A 22004-nucleotide genomic window follows, 5' to 3' on the forward strand; every position below is an offset into this window, starting at 1 on the left:
AATGTCATGGAAGAGTAGTCTGATTTCTGCAGCACTAAACAATAACCTATTGTCAACAGTTCATCAATTGTAATCATTAACTTAAAAAAAAGTACACTTCTGTAACTATTTTATAACTATTATTTGCACATATTGTGGTAAGAAAAATGTACCAAAGGGGACTAAAGGGGCAAAGCATGCTTGTTAATTTGAAATTCTTAAACATAATTTGACAGATGGGAAGTACAAATTTTTCACATTGAATTTCAAAAATGGTCAATATTGGCAGCACAGCTGGCAATTCATTGTTCAGCATGATGATCATCAAGTATATCCTGATGGATTAATGTGGTTTGTCTTGTTTTTAAGAATTGGGCTTGCGGTGCATATTAAATATTGGATTCAGAATTATTTTTGCATTTAAAGTATTATCAGGTCTCAACATATATTGTTAGTATTGTATCAGACAGGAATATATAACAAATACTAAAAAAATCCCTCTCTGAACACTGCAGAAGTTTGACTAGTCTCAGTTAAAACTTGATATAAAAAAAAAAAAAAACAAACAACCAAGTAGTAGAATATGACAACTGCGCTCATGTATGTCAGAAACGTCATGTTTGGTTGTAAACGTGCCTTTCCTACAGATCTATATCAGCCGTGTTGCAGTTAAACAGTCATATGCATCTTCTCTTGTATGATTTCAGATGAAGAAACATTTGCAGGACTTGTCCAACAAGATTTCTCGTGAGGGACTCCAACACAATGAGCTCTGAGAGGCTCAGATCATGTTCAGCACATCACTGAAGGTTAAATGAACTGAAATATTTTGCTCTGCTGTCACACAAGGTACGCTATGTTCCACCATTCCCCTGCAACAACTGTAAAATGTATATTAATCAGTGTTTTCCACTTAAGGTTTTGTACTTTTCTATTCTGCAAATTGCTGAATGAATGAAATGTAGATTGTTTGTACATAGTCTGAATATGACATTCTGATAATTGTAATAAATAACTGATCAGATTCACAGTCAAGGTAAAATAGAATAGTTCACATACTGTTGTCCTCTATAGCAATATGTATTTGTACAGCTAACAGCAGGCAGATGTCGAAGAAATGTCTGTTTGAGGATAAAAAAAACACTGCCTCAGTATAGCCAAAATTGTTTCAGTACCTTTTGAGGGATTGGGAGCTGAAGTTCAGCTGAGTGCTAGTTTCTTAAATACTACATAACGTAGGCTGACACCTCTGTAGCAATTCATCTGCTGAAACATTGTAATCTAACTCTGATCAATTAAAAACAATGGAGATTAGAAGAAGCACTGACACCCAGGGACCTGAAAATGAAACAGCAACCTTTATTATTCCATAAGATACAGGCGCCAACAACATACATACATAATGTTAAAAATATAGTTTATTATTATTCATACTGTCTTGGCATAAATAAAAACAATTAGTATTTACAAGTCCTGTAGAGGAAAGCAGTGTCTGTAGTGACATTAAGAGGCTTATTCTTGGTAAAATGTTACATTTTTCTCACTCTTCACTTTTTTCCTCATTGTTTTCTCATGAGAGACACTAGTGGGGAACTAAAACTACAAAACTAAATTTGCGTCGGATAGTGAACATTTTGTCCAGATGATATAAAGAGGGAGGTGAGAAATCAAAACGCACTCTGTGCTTTTCCATTCATCAGTTCCCTCCCTCACAGACCAGCAGCAGAGGCATTGATTAGTGTGATGAATAATGTTACTGGGTGGCTGATTACTCAGTCGTGTCCTGCTTGGGCCACATGGACCTGGATTAATGCAATTTGAACGTGGGGTATAACTCTGAGCTGCTTCTTTCAATCAAATGCTCTTCCGCTCTGATGTGGAATGATACCCAGGCAGGTTGGGGCTCTTAGCAGCTGATAGGAAGGTGTCAGTGCGATGACGAGGGTTTAATCTTAGAATTAGATCATATTCTGTCCAAAGCCCAAACAGGAAATTGGTGAGAGAACTAACAATACATAATCTGTGCCCCAACAGTCTAAAGAAAATAAATCTAGCTAGAATTTAAATGACATTCCAGCTTGACAAAAATCTAACAAAATGCTATTTAAAGCTGCTGTTTGTCTCTTGTCAGTGGTAAACATTTGTTCAGTGCCATTCCTTCATAATTAAGTCTATTTGTACTAGGACAATAATGTCCAGGTCAGCTAGACGGTCAATATGCGCTCTTCCAACCATATTCTCATTGGTAGGTGTTTTATAAGAAGAAAAAGCGCTTCATCGATCATCTTCCATGGTTAATGAATTATGTTTGTTGGCAGGAGGAGCAGACTACCTGTGAACACTCCGACATTTTCACAACTTTGAACGCCCCCAAACTAATGAAGAGACAAGGTCTGACCTTTTTAACATTTAATAATAGTTTACTCTGTATCAGCTTCAAACTTACTAACATGATGTCTAACAAGTTGTCAGTGTGGCTGCAATTTGTAATAATAAGAATGGAACAAAGTTGAGTGTAAACAAACAGCAGCTTGTGTATCACAGCTCAACAGCTAGCATGACATATGGTCTAAAAATGGAGGGCTAACTTGTCGGGGTTATATTGCTCATGATTTCTCGTGTAGCACACAGAGTATATATAGATTCATTACATTAATAAGGAGGTTAAAAAGATTTAATATGCAACAAAAACAGTTTTAGAATCTATTTAGGGTAACACAGCTAACAAAGTGCACTCAGTCCACTGTTTCAGTTAAACTAGAGATAATGAGAGATAATCCTCAACCAGGTAACTGGTTCTTTTCATTAGACTCTAAAGTTATTTAACTTGACAATACCCATACTGATTTTCCTGCTTTGATTAGAGAAGAGGCTTTACATCCAGCTTGCTCTTGGCGTAACTGCTGCTACTGGCACACACTGGAGCCATTAAAATATATTACTGAATGTGCCCGCTGTTACAAAACTACCTCTTAGATCAAACATATTGAAATATGCTAATTGTAATAAGTTCACACTCAAAGCCTCAAGCATGATGGAACATCCAAATGCAGACAAGTTAGCCTACTGTTTATAGATGATGTGCCATGCTGTGATATGCAAACTGCCTTCTGCAATGTTCATATGCTGCTTGTAAGCTGTTAATTTTAACAAAAGGCAGCCACATTGATGACGTCTCTCACATGGTGTCAATTAGTGTGGAGCCAACTCAGAGTGCACATTCAGTAAATGTTGAGGAACCTACCGGTGTCCAATAGGTTGCAAGAGTGAAAAACATTCAAAAGGCAGGGTGTTTTGAAAACAATCCCGTTGCATCTTCCTCTTGCCATCAAACATAATGCTTAATCAGGAAAAGGCTATTGACAGTTCTTGTCAATGCGCTCAACCAATGGAGATTTGGTCGGATGAGAGATGCAAACCAACCAATCGACCTGAAGACCACAGCCCTAATTTATGCCAATCCTCAGCAGTAATCTTAAAAGAGGCAGGTTTTCCTCAAGCCTCTGCAGATATAAGTGCCATGCAGCCAAACAAGTAACATTTCCAGGTTAAAGGCTATCAAGAAAATTGCAGGAAAATGCTCGTTTAACAACAACTATGTAAGAAATTACACTAAAACAAGACAAGATGGCAGCTGCATTAGAGAACTCCCAGACATTAAGGTTTTTTTCCTGTTATTCTTAGTGGAATGGATTGATTGTGGGAATTTCTGTACACTGGCATGACTACGGCTGTGTTTAAGTCAACAATGGCTGGTATGATGATCAACTGCATTTGAGCATTTCAGCTTATTCAGACAGATAGAGAGAAAAGAAAAGTATTTTGAAGTGCCACCGAGTCACTTTGGTGGCCTTAGCCGCCTGCTCTCCGGCTGAGTCAGTCTGTCCTCTCTGCCCTGAACATGCTCCATCGCCACTCTCTGAGCCGTTTCCATGGCAGTGATGTCGAGGTGGGCGTATCTGATAGAGCCCTCTTCTGGTCAGGAAATAAAGGGGGGAGATAAGAGAAGAAATGTGTTTTCCTACAGCGTGTCTTATCCTGCCATTGATGCATACAGTGAGAACATGCAGTGATCATCAATCATTAAAACACATTATTGGGCCATTTTGTTCTGTATAAATAATTTTTATTGGTATGTTGGAAATACAGATTTAAAGCATTTCATCTCTGATTCAAAAATGCATTTAAGTTCTTTCATTTTCACACCTGGGAGTTTTATTACATTTTCCCTGTTGTAATTTGCATCATGTCACTGTTTTAAATTGTTTCATTTCCACAGTACAAATATATGTGATTATATTACATACATAATTTAAGCTCGAAAATTAAATTCATGCCTGTTTTTCATCAAGAAGTCGTGTCTCTGCATTCATTGAATGCACTTAATATGAGCTGACACAAAGACCACATTTTCATACACTTCTTTAAAGCTGATAAAGATGCAAGCAGGAACATTTCAGTGAAATGTAGCAGTGTCTTTCCTATTTTTGGGTTAGAGGGTGGTACATTTGTAAGAATTAGTACACCGACTGAGAAGATAATTAAATCAAACACCCTGCCTGTAACCAGCAAAAAGATATTTCATCCTCCATTTCTATGTTGCTTTGCCCAACCTCTGCTTGCTGCTCCTCGTGAATCTATAAACCTATGAAGTGTGCCATTTGCTATAATGCTGTATATGCTGGTAACATATTATGCCTAAGGGTGACAGAGATGTGGGATGCCAAAGATGAAGCCAAATGAAAGCAGCAGTGGGAAAAGACAATGTGATGTAAAATGGCTGTTTGAGGTGCAGTGTTTTCTGCATCTGCAGAGCTGCAAAGTCTTACCTCTCACGGCGCTGTGGGGAGCCGAGCCGGGCTCCTGCAGGTCCAACTCAGTGGAGTGCAGCTCTCTAGTTCTAGCCGGGAGGGGGCTAATGGGGATGTTGACATAATTAACAGTACTGTCGCCATTAGGCCTGGTGTCCTGGAACAGAGGAGCTTCATGTCGAAACTGAAACACACCTGAAGGAGAAAACCCAAAAGGAGAGCGACCGAACTGGTTGTTTGATTCTGGAACCAGCAAGATCAACTATTGATAACAGCATTTTGTTTTTGCACGCCGACATTCAAGAAACCAAAAACTGTTCTACTTATAAAATAAAAAACATCAGACTTTGATTTCAATTTGTTAGAATTAATATCATTTCCTTACCACAAGCTGATGTTGGTCTGAGCGTGCTCAGTGAAACAGGAAGAGGTGGAGGAGCAGAAGGTGGCCGAGAAGGAAAAAACCTCTTCAGACCTGCCAGTTTCCAAACATCCCCGCTGTCTTTGTGTTTCTCTGTGTGACAGAGAGGAGGGTCTGGAAACAGATTTTCTGAACATTAGTGTTTGATAATGTCACAATGAGCCCCTTGGTAGAAGTATTCAAATCAATTAACTAGAATAGCACTCAGAGAGCACAGTACTTCGCCAAGGCTGTTCATTCCCCCATAAGTCATTGTCAGAAATGCAGCATATTTTTGTAGACATGCAGCCTTTCAGGACGACATACTAAACTATGACGTTTTAGTGACATTTTGGACGACATACTAAACCATGATGTTTTTAATATATTTTGGACGACATACTAAACTATGACGTTTTATTCCACATTTTGGACAACATATTAAGACTTTTTGGTCAAATTTTGGACGACATACTAAACAATTTTTTTTAACATTTTGGACGACATACTAAACTATGACGTTTTTCTCCACATTTTGGACGACATACTAAACTATGACGTTTTTTCCACATTTTGGACGACATACTAAACTATGATGTTTTTTTTTTCCACATTTTGGACGACATACTAAACTATGATGTTTATTTTTTTCCACATTTTGGACGACATACTAAACTATGATGTTTATTTTTTTCCACATTTTGGACGACATACTAAACTATGACGTTTTTTCCACATTTTGGACGACATACTAAACTATGACGTTTTTTCCACATTTTGGACGACATACTAAACTATGACGTTTTTTCCACATTTTGGACGACATACTAAACTATGATGTTTATTTTTTTCCACATTTTGGACGACATACTAAACTATGACGTTTTTTCCACATTTTGGACGACATACTAAACTATGATGTTTTTTTATTTTTCCACATTTTGGACGACATACTAGACTGACGTTTTTTCCACATTTTGGACGACATACTAGACTATGACGTTTTTTCCACATTTTGGACGACATACTAAACTATGACGTTTTTTCCACATTTTGGACGACACACTAAAATGCAGGCCTCACCAGGGTTTTCACCCAGTGCTGCCAGGAGAACCCACCAAACAGCACATGTCTGCAATTGGCAGCACATGCCAGCCTTAAAACCACACTCAATAAACCCATAAAAAACAGTCATTGTCTTGTGTCCTTCATCTTTCATGTGAACTCCATGTAGGTAATGAAGCTGACCTTCATTACAAATATGAACCTATGACGTTTTAGTGACAGTATTGACAACAATAAATGTTGATGTTTTTTTTCACATTTTGGACGACATACTAAACCATGACATTTTTTTCCACATTTTGGAAGACATACTAAACCATGACATTTTTTTCCACATTTTGGAAGACATACTAAACTATGCCGTTTTTTCCACATTTCGGACGACATACTAAACTATGACGTTTTTTCCACATTTTGGACGACACACGAAACTGCAGGCCTCACCAGGGTTTTCACCCAGTGCTGCCAGGAGAACCCACCAAACAGCACATGTCTGCAATTGGCAGCACATGCCAGCCTTAAAACCACATTCAATAAACCCATAAAAAACAGTCATTGTCTTGTGTCCTTCATCTTTCATGTGAACTCCATGTAGGTAATGAAGCTGACCTTCATTACAAATATGAACCTATGACGTTTTAGTGAAAGTATTGACAACAATAAATGTTGATGTTTTTTTTTCACATTTTGGACGACATACTAAACTATGACGTTTTAATGACATTTTGGATGACATACTAAACTATGACGTTTTTCTCCACATTTTGGACGACATACTAAACTATGACGTTTTTTCCACATTTTGGACGACATACTAAACTATGACGTTTTATCCACATTTTGGACGACATACTAAACTATGATGTTTTTTTTTTTTCCACATTTTGGACGACATACTAAACTATGATGTTTTTTCCACATTTTGGACGACATACTAAACTATGACGTTTTATCCACATTTTGGACGACATACTAAACTATGATGTTTATTTTTTTTCCACATTTTGGACGACATACTAAACTATGATGCTTTTTCCACATTTTGGACGACAAACTAGACTATGACGTTTTTTCCACATTTTGGACGACATACTAAACTATGATGTTTATTTTTTTTCCACATTTTGGACGACATACTAAACTATGATGCTTTTTCCACATTTTGGACGACAAACTAGACTATGACGTTTTTTCCACATTTTGGACGACATACTAGACTATGACGTTTTTTCCACATTTTGGACGACACACTAAACTGCAGGCCTCACCAGGGTTTTCACCCAGTGCTGCCAGGAGAACCCACCAAACAGCACATGTCTGCAATTGGCAGCACATGCCAGCCTTAAAACCACATTCAATAAACCCATAAAAAACAGTCATTGTCTTGTGTCCTTCATCTTTCATGTGAACTCCATGTAGGTAATGAAGCTGACCTTCATTACAAATATGAACCTATGACGTTTTAGTGACAGTATTGACAACAATAAATGTTGATGTTTTTTTTTCACATTTTGGACGACATACTAAACTATGACCATTTTTTTCCAGAGTTTGGACGACATACGAAACTATGACGTTTTTTTTCCACATTTTGGACGACATACTAAACTATGCCGTTTTTTCCACATTTTGGACGACATACTAAACTATGACGTTTTTTCCACATTTCGGACGACATACTAAACTATGACGTTTTTTCCACATTTTGGACGACATACTAAACTATGACGTTTTTTCCACATTTCGGACGACATACTAAACTATGACGTTTTTTTTCCACATTTTGGACGACATACTAAACTATGACGTTTTTTCCCACATTTTGGATGACATACTAAACTATGACGTTTTTTTCCACATTTTGGACGACACACGAAACTGCAGGCCTCACCAGGGTTTTCACCCAGTGCTGCCAGGAGAACCCACCAAACAGCACATGTCTGCAATTGGCAGCACATGCCAGCCTTAAAACCACATTCAATAAACCCATAAAAAACAGTCATTGTCTTGTGTCCTTCATCTTTCATGTGAACTCCATGTAGGTAATGAAGCTGACCTTCATTACAAATATGAACCTATGACGTTTTAGTGACAGTATTGACAACAATAAATGTTGATGTTTTTTTTCACATTTTGGACGACATACTAAACTATGACCATTTTTTTCCACATTTTGGAAGACATACTAAACTATGACGTTTTTTTTCCACATTTTGGACGACATACTAAACTATGACGTTTTTTCCCACATTTTGGACGACACACTAAACTATGATGTTTTAATGACATTTTGGATGACATGCTAAACTATGACCATTTTTTTCCACATTTTGGACGACATACTAAACTATGATGTTTTTTTCCACATTTTGGACGACACACTAAACTATGATGTTTTTTTTCCACATTTTGGACGACATACTAAACTATGACGTTTTAATGACATTTTGGATGACATGCTAAACTATGACCATTTTTTTCCACATTTTGGACGACATACTAAACTATGACGTTTTTTCCACATTTTGGACGACATACTAAACTATGACGTTTTTTCCACATTTTGGACGACATACTAAACTATGACATTTTTATCCACATTTTGGACGACATACTAAACTATGACGTTTTTTTCCACATTTTGGACGACATACTAAACTATGCCGTTTTTTCCACATTTTGGACGACATACTAAACTATGACGTTTTAATGACATTTTGGATGACATGCTAAACTATGACCATTTTTTTCCACATTTTGGACGACATACTAAACTATGACATTTTTATCCACATTTTGGACGACATACTAAACTATGACGTTTTTTCCACATTTTGGACGACATACTAAACTATGACGTTTTTTCCCACATTTTGGACGACATACTAAACTATGCCGTTTTTTCCACATTTTGGACGACATACTAAACTATGACGTTTTAATGACATTTTGGATGACATGCTAAACTATGACCATTTTTTTCCACATTTTGGATGACATGCTAAACTATGACCATTTTTTCCACATTTTGGATGACATACTAAACTATGATGTTTTTTTTCCACATTTTGGACGACATACTAAACTATGACGTTTTTTCCACATTTTGGACGACATACTAAACTATGACGTTTTATCCACATTTCGGACGACATACTAAACTATGATTTTTTTTTTTTCCACATTTTGGACGACATACTAAACTATGACGTTTTTTCCACATTTTGGACGACATACTAAACTATGATGTTTTTTCCACATTTTGGACGACATACTAAACTGCAGGTCTCACCAGGGTTTTCACCCAGTGCTGCCAGGAGAACCCACCAAACAGCACATGTCTGCAATTGGCAGCACATGCCAGCCTTAAAACCACATTCAATAAACCCATAAAAACAGTCATTGTCTTGTGTCCTTCATCTTTCATGTGAACTCCATGTAGGCAATGAAGCTGACCTTCATTACAAATATGAACCTATGACGTTTTAGTGACAGTATTGACAACAATAAATGTTGATGTTTTTTTTTCACATTTTGGACGACATACTAAACTATGACGTTTTAATGACATTTTGGACGACATACTAAACTATGACGTTTTAATGACATTTTGGATGACATGCTAAACTATGACCATTTTTTCCAGAGTTTGGACGACATACGAAACTAGAATATTGAATATTTTTTGAATATTTTGGTAGACATACTGAACTAGTACTTTTTAATAACTCTTTGGACGACATACTAAACCATGACATTTTTTTCCACATTTTGGAAGACATACTAAACTATGACGTTTTTTTTCCACATTTTGGACGACATACTAAACTATGACGTTTTTTCCCACATTTTGGACGACATACTAAACTATGCCGTTTTTTCCACATTTTGGACGACATACTAAACTATGACGTTTTAATGACATTTTGGACGACATACTAAACTATGACGTTTTTTCCACATTTCGGACGACATACTAAACTATGACGTTTTTTCCACATTTTGGACGACATACTAAACTATGATGGTTTTTTTTTTCCACATTTTGGACGACATACTAAACTATGATGGGTTTTTTTTTCCACATTTTGGACGACATACTAAACTATGATGTTTTTTCCACATTTTGGACGACATACTAAACTATGATGGTTTTTTTTTCCACATTTTGGACGACATACTAAACTATGATGTTTTTTCCACATTTTGGACGACATACTAAACTATGACGTTTTAATGACAATTTGGATGACATGCTAAACTATGACCATTTTTTTCCAGAGTCTGGACGACATACGAAACTAGAATATTGAATATTTTTTTGAATATTTTGGTAGACATACTAAACTAGTACTTTTTAATAACTCTTTGGACGACATACTAAACCATGACATTTTTTTCCACATTTTGGAAGACATACTAAACTATGACGTTTTTTTTCCACATTTTGGACGACATACTAAACTATGACGTTATTTTTCCACATTTTGGACGACATACTAAACTATGCCGTTTTTTCCACATTTTGGACGACATACTAAACTATGACGTTTTTTTCCACATTTTGGACGACATACTAAACTATGACTTTTTTTTCCACATTTTGGACGACATACTAAACTATGACGTTTTTATTCCACATTTTGGACGACATACTAAACTATGCCGTTTTTTCCCCACATTTTGGACAACATACTAAACTATGACGTTTTTTCCACATTTTGGACGACATACTAAACTATGACTTTTTTTAAAACATTTTGGACGACATGCTAAACTATGACGTTTTAATGACATTTTGGATGACATGCTAAACTATGACCATTTTTTTCCACATTTTGGACGACATACTAAACTATGATGTTTTTTCCACATTTTGGACGACATACTAAACTATGACGTTTTAATGACAATTTGGATGACATGCTAAACTATGACCATTTTTTTCCAGAGTCTGGACGACATACGAAACTAGAATATTGAATATTTTTTTGAATATTTTGGTAGACATACTAAACTAGTACTTTTTAATAACTCTTTGGACGACATACTAAACCATGACATTTTTTTCCACATTTTGGAAGACATACTAAACTATGACGTTATTTTTCCACATTTTGGACGACATACTAAACTATGCCGTTTTTTCCACATTTTGGACGACATACTAAACTATGACGTTTTTTTCCACATTTTGGACGACATACTAAACTATGACTTTTTTTTCCACATTTTGGACGACATACTAAACTATGACGTTTTTTTTCCACATTTTGGACGACATACTAAACTATGCCGTTTTTTCCCCACATTTTGGACAACATACTAAACTATGACGTTTTTTCCACATTTTGGACGACATACTAAACTATGACTTTTTTTAAAACATTTTGGACGACATGCTAAACTATGACGTTTTAATGACATTTTGGATGACATGCTAAACTATGACCATTTTTTTCCACATTTTGGACGACATACTAAACTATGATGTTTTTTCCCACATTTTGGATGACATACTAAATTATGATGTTTTTTAAAACATTTTGGACGACATACGAAACTGCAGGCCTCACCAGGGTTTTCACCCAGTGCTGCCAGGAGAACCCACCAAACAGCACATGTCTGCAATTGGCAGCACATGCCAGCCTTAAAACCACACTCAATAAACCCATAAAAACAGTCATTGTCTTGTGTCTTTCATCTTTCATGTGAACTCCATGTAGGTAATGAAGCTGACCTTCATTACAAATATGAACCTATGACGTTTTACTGACAGTATTGACGACAATAAATTTTGATGTTTTTTTTTCACATTTTGGACGACATACTAAACTATGACGTTTTAATGACATTTTGGATGACATGCTAAACTATGACGTTTTTTCCACATTTTGGACGACATACTAAACTATGACGTTTTTCTCCACATTTTGGACGACATACTAAACTATGACGTTTTTTCCACATTTTGGACGACATACTAAACTATGACGTTTTATCCACATTTTGGACGACATACTAAACTATGATGTTTTTTTTTTCCACATTTTGGACGACATACTAAACTATGATGTTTTTTCCACATTTTGGACGACATACTAAACTATGACGTTTTATCCACATTTTGGACGACATACTAAACTATGATGTTTATTTTTTTCCACATTTTGGACGACATACTAAACTATGATGCTTTTTCCACATTTTGGACGACAAACTAGACTATGACGTTTTTTCCACATTTTGGACGACATACTAAACTATGATGTTTATTTTTTTTCCACATTTTGGACGACATACTAAACTATGATGCTTTTTCCACATTTTGGACGACAAACTAGACTATGACGTTTTTTCCACATTTTGGACGACATACTAGACTATGACGTTTTTTCCACATTTTGGACGACACACTAAACTGCAGGCCTCACCAGGGTTTTCACCCAGTGCTGCCAGGAGAACCCACCAAACAGCACATGTCTGCAATTGGCAGCACATGCCAGCCTTAAAACCACATTCAATAAACCCATAAAAAACAGTCATTGTCTTGTGTCCTTCATCTTTCATGTGAACTCCATGTAGGTAATGAAGCTGACCTTCATTACAAATATGAACCTATGACGTTTTAGTGACAGTATTGACAACAATAAATGTTGATGTTTTTTTTTCACATTTTGGACGACATACTAAACTATGACCATTTTTTTCCAGAGTTTGGACGACATACGAAACTAGAATATTGAATATTTTTTTGAATATTTTGGTAGACATACTAAACTAGTACTTTTTAATAACTCTTTGGACGACATACGAAACCATGACATTTTTTTCCACATTTTGGAAGACATACTAAACTATGCCGTTTTTTCCACATTTTGGACGACATACTAAACTATGACGTTTTTTCCACATTTTGGACGACATACTAAACTATGCCGTTTTTTCCACATTTTGGACGACATACTAAACTATGACGTTTTTTTCCACATTTTGGACGACATACTAAACTATGACTTTTTTTTCCACATTTTGGACGACATACTAAACTATGACGTTTTTATTCCACATTTTGGACGACATACTAAACTATGACGTTTTTTCCCCACATTTTGGACGACATACTAAACTATGACGTTTTTTCCACATTTTGGACGACATACTAAACTATGACTTTTTTTAAAACATTTTGGACGACATGCTAAACTATGACGTTTTAATGACATTTTGGATGACATGCTAAACTATGACCATTTTTTTCCACATTTTGGACGACATACTAAACTATGATGTTTTTTCCACATTTTGGACGACATACTAAACTATGACGTTTTAATGACAATTTGGATGACATGCTAAACTATGACCATTTTTTTCCAGAGTCTGGACGACATACGAAACTAGAATATTGAATATTTTTTTGAATATTTTGGTAGACATACTAAACTAGTACTTTTTAATAACTCTTTGGACGACATACTAAACCATGACATTTTTTTCCACATTTTGGAAGACATACTAAACTATGACGTTTTTTTTCCACATTTTGGACGACATACTAAACTATGACGTTATTTTTCCACATTTTGGACGACATACTAAACTATGCCGTTTTTTCCACATTTTGGACGACATACTAAACTATGACGTTTTTTTCCACATTTTGGACGACATACTAAACTATGACTTTTTTTTCCACATTTTGGACGACATACTAAACTATGACGTTTTTTTTCCACATTTTGGACGACATACTAAACTATGACGTTTTTTCCACATTTTGGACGACATACTAAACTATGACGTTTTTTCCACATTTTGGACGACATACTAAACTATGACTTTTTTTAAAACATTTTGGACGACATGCTAAACTATGACGTTTTAATGACATTTTGGATGACATGCTAAACTATGACCATTTTTTTCCACATTTTGGACGACATACTAAACTATGATGTTTTTTCCCACATTTTGGATGACATACTAAATTATGATGTTTTTTAAAACATTTTGGACGACATACGAAACTGCAGGCCTCACCAGGGTTTTCACCCAGTGCTGCCAGGAGAACCCACCAAACAGCACATGTCTGCAATTGGCAGCACATGCCAGCCTTAAAACCACACTCAATAAACCCATAAAAACAGTCATTGTCTTGTGTCTTTCATCTTTCATGTGAACTCCATGTAGGTAATGAAGCTGACCTTCATTACAAATATGAACCTATGACGTTTTACTGACAGTATTGACGACAATAAATTTTGATGTTTTTTTTCACATTTTGGACGACATACTAAACTATGACGTTTTAATGACATTTTGGATGACATGCTAAACTATGACGTTTTTTCCACATTTTGGACGACATACTAAACTATGACGTTTTTCTCCACATTTTGGACGACATACTAAACTATGACGTTTTTTCCACATTTTGGACGACATACTAAACTATGACGTTTTATCCACATTTTGGACGACATACTAAACTATGATGTTTTTTTTTTTCCACATTTTGGACGACATACTAAACTATGATGTTTTTTCCACATTTTGGACGACATACTAAACTATGACGTTTTATCCACATTTTGGACGACATACTAAACTATGATGTTTATTTTTTTTCCACATTTTGGACGACATACTAAACTATGATGCTTTTTCCACATTTTGGACGACAAACTAGACTATGACGTTTTTTCCACATTTTGGACGACATACTAAACTATGATGTTTATTTTTTTTCCACATTTTGGACGACATACTAAACTATGATGCTTTTTCCACATTTTGGACGACAAACTAGACTATGACGTTTTTTCCACATTTTGGACGACATACTAGACTATGACGTTTTTTCCACATTTTGGACGACACACTAAACTGCAGGCCTCACCAGGGTTTTCACCCAGTGCTGCCAGGAGAACCCACCAAACAGCACATGTCTGCAATTGGCAGCACATGCCAGCCTTAAAACCACATTCAATAAACCCATAAAAAACAGTCATTGTCTTGTGTCCTTCATCTTTCATGTGAACTCCATGTAGGTAATGAAGCTGACCTTCATTACAAATATGAACCTATGACGTTTTAGTGACAGTATTGACAACAATAAATGTTGATGTTTTTTTTTCACATTTTGGACGACATACTAAACTATGACCATTTTTTTCCAGAGTTTGGACGACATACGAAACTAGAATATTGAATATTTTTTTGAATATTTTGGTAGACATACTAAACTAGTACTTTTTAATAACTCTTTGGACGACATACGAAACCATGACATTTTTTTCCACATTTTGGAAGACATACTAAACTATGACGTTTTTTTTCCACATTTTGGACGACATACTAAACTATGCCGTTTTTTCCACATTTTGGACGACATACTAAACTATGCCGTTTTTTCCACATTTCGGACGACATACTAAACTATGACGTTTTTTCCACATTTCGGACGACATACTAAACTATGACGTTTTTTCCACATTTTGGACGACATACTAAACTATGACGTTTTTTCCACATTTCGGACGACATACTAAACTATGACGTTTTTTTTCCACATTTTGGACGACATACTAAACTATGACGTTTTTTCCCACATTTTGGATGACATACTAAACTATGACGTTTTTTCCACATTTTGGACGACACACGAAACTGCAGGCCTCACCAGGGTTTTCACCCAGTGCTGCCAGGAGAACCCACCAAACAGCACATGTCTGCAATTGGCAGCACATGCCAGCCTTAAAACCACATTCAATAAACCCATAAAAAACAGTCATTGTCTTGTGTCCTTCATCTTTCATGTGAACTCCATGTAGGTAATGAAGCTGACCTTCATTACAAATATGAACCTATGGCGTTTTAGTGAAAGTATTGACAACAATAAATGTTGATGTTTTTTTTTCACATTTTGGACGACATACTAAACTATGACGTTTTAATGACATTTTGGATGACATGCTAAACTATGACCATTTTTTTCCAGAGTTTGGACGACATACGAAACTAGAATATTGAATATTTTTTTGAATATTTTGGTAGACATACTAAACTAGTACTTTTTAATAACTCTTTGGACGACATACTAAACCATGACATTTTTTTCCACATTTTGGAAGACATACTAAACTATGACGTTTTTTTTCCACATTTTGGACGACATACTAAACTATGATGTTTTTTCCCACATTTTGGACGACATACGAAACTATGCCGTTTTTTCCACATTTTGGACGACATACTAAACTATGACGTTTTAATGACATTTTGGACGACATACTAAACTATGACGTTTTTTCCACATTTCGGACGACATACTAAACTATGACGTTTTTTCCACATTTTGGACGACATACTAAACTATGATGTTTTTTTTTTCCACATTTTGGACGACATACTAAACTATGATGGGGTTTTTTTTCCACATTTTGGACGACATACTAAACTATGATGTTTTTTCCACATTTTGGACGACATACTAAACTATGATGGTTTTTTTTTTCCACATTTTGGACGACATACTAAACTATGATGTTTTTTCCACATTTTGGACGACATACTAAACTATGACGTTTTAATGACAATTTGGATGACATGCTAAACTATGACCATTTTTTTCCAGAGTCTGGACGACATACGAAACTAGAATATTGAATATTTTTTTGAATATTTTGGTAGACATACTAAACTAGTACTTTTTAATAACTCTTTGGACGACATACTAAACCATGACATTTTTTTCCACATTTTGGAAGACATACTAAACTATGACGTTTTTTTTCCACATTTTGGACGACATACTAAACTATGACGTTATTTTTCCACATTTTGGACGACATACTAAACTATGCCGTTTTTTCCACATTTTGGACGACATACTAAACTATGACGTTTTTTTCCACATTTTGGACGACATACTAAACTATGACTTTTTTTTCCACATTTTGGAAGACATACTAAACTATGACGTTTTTATTCCACATTTTGGACGACATACTAAACTATGCCGTTTTTTCCCCACATTTTGGACAACATACTAAACTATGACGTTTTTTCCACATTTTGGACGACATACTAAACTATGACTTTTTTTAAAACATTTTGGACGACATGCTAAACTATGACGTTTTAATGACATTTTGGATGACATGCTAAACTATGACCATTTTTTTCCACATTTTGGACGACATACTAAACTATGATGTTTTTTCCACATTTTGGACGACATACTAAACTATGACGTTTTAATGACAATTTGGATGACATGCTAAACTATGACCATTTTTTTCCAGAGTCTGGACGACATACGAAACTAGAATATTGAATATTTTTTTGAATATTTTGGTAGACATACTAAACTAGTACTTTTTAATAACTCTTTGGACGACATACTAAACCATGACATTTTTTTCCACATTTTGGAAGACATACTAAACTATGACGTTTTTTTTCCACATTTTGGACGACATACTAAACTATGACGTTATTTTTCCACATTTTGGACGACATACTAAACTATGCCGTTTTTTCCACATTTTGGACGACATACTAAACTATGACGTTTTTTTCCACATTTTGGACGACATACTAAACTATGACTTTTTTTTCCACATTTTGGACGACATACTAAACTATGACGTTTTTTTTCCACATTTTGGACGACATACTAAACTATGCCGTTTTTTCCCCACATTTTGGACAACATACTAAACTATGACGTTTTTTCCACATTTTGGACGACATACTAAACTATGACTTTTTTAAAAACATTTTGGACGACATGCTAAACTATGACGTTTTAATGACATTTTGGATGACATGCTAAACTATGACCATTTTTTTCCACATTTTGGACGACATACTAAACTATGATGTTTTTTCCCACATTTTGGATGACATACTAAATTATGATGTTTTTTAAAACATTTTGGACGACATACGAAACTGCAGGCCTCACCAGGGTTTTCACCCAGTGCTGCCAGGAGAACCCACCAAACAGCACATGTCTGCAATTGGCAGCACATGCCAGCCTTAAAACCACATTCAATAAACCCATAAAAACAGTCATTGTCTTGTGTCTTTCATCTTTCATGTGAACTCCATGTAGGTAATGAAGCTGACCTTCATTACAAATATGAACCTATGACGTTTTACTGACAGTATTGACGACAATAAATTTTGATGTTTTTTTTTCACATTTTGGACGACATACTAAACTATGACGTTTTAATGACATTTTGGATGACATGCTAAACTATGACCATTTTTTCCACATTTTGGACGACATACTAAACTATGACGTTTTTTCCACATTTTGGACGACATACTAAACTATGACGTTTTTTCCACATTTTGGACGACATACTAAACTATGATGTTTTTTTAAAACATTTTGGACGACATACTAAACTATGACGTTTTTTTAAAACATTTTGGACGACATACTAAGTTTTGACATTTTTTTCCACATTTTGGACGACATACTAAACTATGATGTTTTTTCCCACATTTTGGATGACATACTAAACTATGATGTTTTTTAAAAGATTTTGGACGACATACTAAACTGCAGGTCTCACCAGGGTTTTCACCCAGTGCTGCCAGGAGAACCCACCAAACAGCACATGTCTGCAATTGGCAGCACATGCCAGCCTTAAAACCACACTCAATAAACCCATAAAAAACAGTCATTGTCTTATGTCTTTCATCTTTCATGTGAACTCCATGTAGGTAATGAAGCTGACCTTCATTACAAATATGAACCTATGACGTTTTAATGACATTTTGGATGACATGCTAAACTATGACCATTTTTTTCCACATTTTGGACGACATACTACGTTTTGACATTTTTTCCCACATTTTGGACGATATACTAAACTATGACGTTTTTTTTCCACATTTTGGACGACATACTAAACTATGACGTTTTTTTTTCCACATTTTGGACGACATACTAAACTATGATGTTTTTTTCCACATTTTGGACGACATACTAAACTATGCCGTTTTTTTCCACATTTTGGACGACATACTAAACTATGACGTTTTTTTTCCACATTTTGGACGACATACTAAACTATGCCGTTTTTTTCCACATTTTGGATGACATACTAAACTATGATGTTTTTTTTCCACAGTTTGGACGACATGCTAAACTATGACGTTTTAATGACATTTTGGATGACATGCTAAACTATGACCATTTTTTTCCACATTTTGGACGACATACTAAACTACGCCGTTTTTTTCCACATTTTGGATGACATACGAAACTATGACGTTTCTTTTCCACATTTTGGACGACATACTAAACTATGACTTTTTTCTCCACATTTTGGATGACATACGAAACTATGACGTTTCTTTTCCACATTTTGGACGACATACTAAACTATGACTTTTTTCTCCACATTTTGGACGACATACTTAACTATGCCGTTTTTTTCCACATTTTGGACGACATACTAAACTGCAGGCCTCACCAGGGTTTTCACCCAGTGCTGCCAGGAGAACCCACCAAACAGCACATGTCTGCAATTGGCAGCACATGCCAGCCTTAAAACCACACTCAATAAACCCATAAAAAACAGTCATTGTCTTGTGTCTTTCATCTTTCATGTGAACTCCATGTAGGTAATGAAGCTGACCTTCATTACAAATATGAACCTATGACGTTTTACTGACAGTATTGACGACCTTAAATTATGATGTTTTTTTTCACATTTTGGACGACATACTAAACTATGACGAATATTTTCCACATGTTGGACAACATGCTAAACTATGATGTTTTTTTGAACATATTGGACGACACAATAAACCATGTCGTGTTTTTCCACATTTTGAACGACATACTAAACTATGATGTTTTGGTCATATTTGGTCAGAAAGATGAATTTGTGTTCACAATAAGGCTGATGGCTGAACTTAACATGTCTGGCTGGGGTTTGCTACACTGCATGACCTAAACATATAGCGGGCGGCAGGAACTGATGGGACTCAGAAACAAACCACAGTTTAATCATTTGTTCCTTGTATGATTTCCAAATGATAAATCACAGTCATTTTGTAGGGGCAGACAAAACAAGATTTGTCTTCTTTCTGCACCCTTTCATTCTAGTTGGAGAATGTTTGTATTTTCATAAAACATTTTTTTTATTTTACAAATGAATGAAATAAAGAAAAAAATGAATTGAAATGTAGTAGTATCGCAATCATGTGATCGGCAGCGGGTGTTCACGTCATGGTTACAGCGACGCCGTGCAGGATGCTATATCTGGCAATGGAAAATCTTTAACAAAGCCATGAATCAAGATTATAAACTGCGTCAATGCCAAAATGTAATCACTTGGTCCTTGTGTCATTTCTGACCTTCCCTGAAAATTTCATCGAATTCTGTTGCTCTGTTTTTGAGAAATGTTTCACACAGATTCACAGACAGATTCACGTACGCCGATCGTCAAAAAACTCCGCCGTTCCTTGGCAGAGTAATTAAGCAGTGTGAAATTTACCAGAGAGTTCTAAATTCAAAATTTGTATTGTTTTAAGTAAGATCAGCAAAATACAGCTCAGGTAACTGTTACTACTGATGCAGGAAGATGTGAAAAGCATTTTAATGATTTGCTGGCTAAGATGGAACTAATTTTAACAACCTTTTTCTACAGCATCATAATTTCTAAACTTAATTTTAATGTCAAAGTAACTGGCAACTTCACTTATAAAAAACAAACAGTGTCTTCCTTTGAAATGCAGTAGAGTATAAAGTGTATTTAAGTGGAAGTACTGAGAGGTGGAATATGGGATTCTAGTCAAATGCATTTTCTGTCAACTTTGGTGATCTTCTCCAGACCTGCTACGTGTCATTTCTGGTCCTTGGTTTTGGCGAACCAAATCACACAAGACTATTTCAAATGTCCTGTGCACATTCATAGGGCAGCTGAGGGGACAGAGGAAGGTAAGAGTGAACAGGACTGTAACCCTGGAACAAGCTGTACAAATATGTTATCTAAATACAGGGCTATGCGACACAGCTGAAACATTTATCAAGATGAAATGCTTATTTCACTCAGTATCAAGTATTGGTAATTTTCAAATAACCTTTTTAAAAAAAAAAGGCATGAAGAAAAAGGTTTCATTTGAATTTAACCACTTTATATTTTATATTTCAGTCTGGTACAACAATAATACATTCAAACCTGTGCCTTATGAATATTTTATATATATGAGGTCTCTGTAAAATCTAGAATTTTTTTCTTCGTAAACAAAAGTGTGCAATATTAATTTTGTCTACTCAGAGAGGAGTCTGTGCAATACCATTCTATGTAATATCATTCTATTTCCTGATATATAGAATAATCCTGTGTTACTTTCCATATTCAACAAAATCTGCACAGTACCTGTTCCATAGATATGTTGAGTACATATGGAACACTCTGTACTACAGCAATAGTACCTGTGTGTATTCTCTTATTTATTTTTGTGATGAATGTTCCCTATATTTCCTGCACTATCCTCTTTGCTATTCAAACACTACAAATTTCCCCACTGTGGGATTAAAAACGGCTTATCTTATCTTTATCCGATTTATCAAGGTACACAGGTCATAATATTAATGTTTGTACAACAATAAAAAAAAAGATGCACATACATTTAAAAAAATCCACATAATTTTAAATAATTAAGGATAAAGGATTAATCTCAGCTTCACCCTTTATAATTACAGAAAGAAA

At 35.4% G+C, this 22004-nt stretch overlaps 2 protein-coding genes and 1 long non-coding RNA gene across 6 annotated transcripts in view; 2 read left to right on the forward strand and 1 right to left on the reverse strand.

Moving 5' to 3' along the window:
- Window positions 1-4333, forward strand: part of lrpap1 (low density lipoprotein receptor-related protein associated protein 1) — a 141368-nt gene extending 137035 nt beyond the window's left edge. For all 4 annotated transcript variants that reach the window (XM_051946350.1, XM_051946351.1, XM_051946352.1 and 1 more), the window contains one exon: window positions 687-4333. In XM_051946350.1, the coding sequence (XP_051802310.1) occupies window positions 687-755 (69 nt within the window). In that variant the 3' untranslated portion in view covers window positions 756-4333. The remainder of the gene's footprint in view (window positions 1-686) is intronic.
- Window positions 3818-22004, reverse strand: part of dok7b (docking protein 7b) — a 51788-nt gene continuing 33601 nt past the window's right edge. Inside the window, exons 11-13 of the mRNA XM_051945933.1 lie at window positions 5176-5325; window positions 4809-4985; window positions 3818-3954 (exon numbers count right to left, since the gene is read on the reverse strand). Coding sequence (XP_051801893.1) covers window positions 3818-3954; window positions 4809-4985; window positions 5176-5325 — 464 coding nt within the window. The remainder of the gene's footprint in view (window positions 3955-4808; window positions 4986-5175; window positions 5326-22004) is intronic.
- On the forward strand, window positions 16709-20138 carry LOC127533413 (uncharacterized). The gene is made up of 2 exons (XR_007941165.1): window positions 16709-18844; window positions 19751-20138. It is a non-coding gene; the product is annotated as an uncharacterized LOC127533413 (long non-coding RNA).

This window comes from Acanthochromis polyacanthus, chromosome 3 (genome assembly GCF_021347895.1).
Source record: "Acanthochromis polyacanthus isolate Apoly-LR-REF ecotype Palm Island chromosome 3, KAUST_Apoly_ChrSc, whole genome shotgun sequence".
NCBI classification, from domain to species: Eukaryota; Metazoa; Chordata; class Actinopteri; family Pomacentridae; genus Acanthochromis; species Acanthochromis polyacanthus.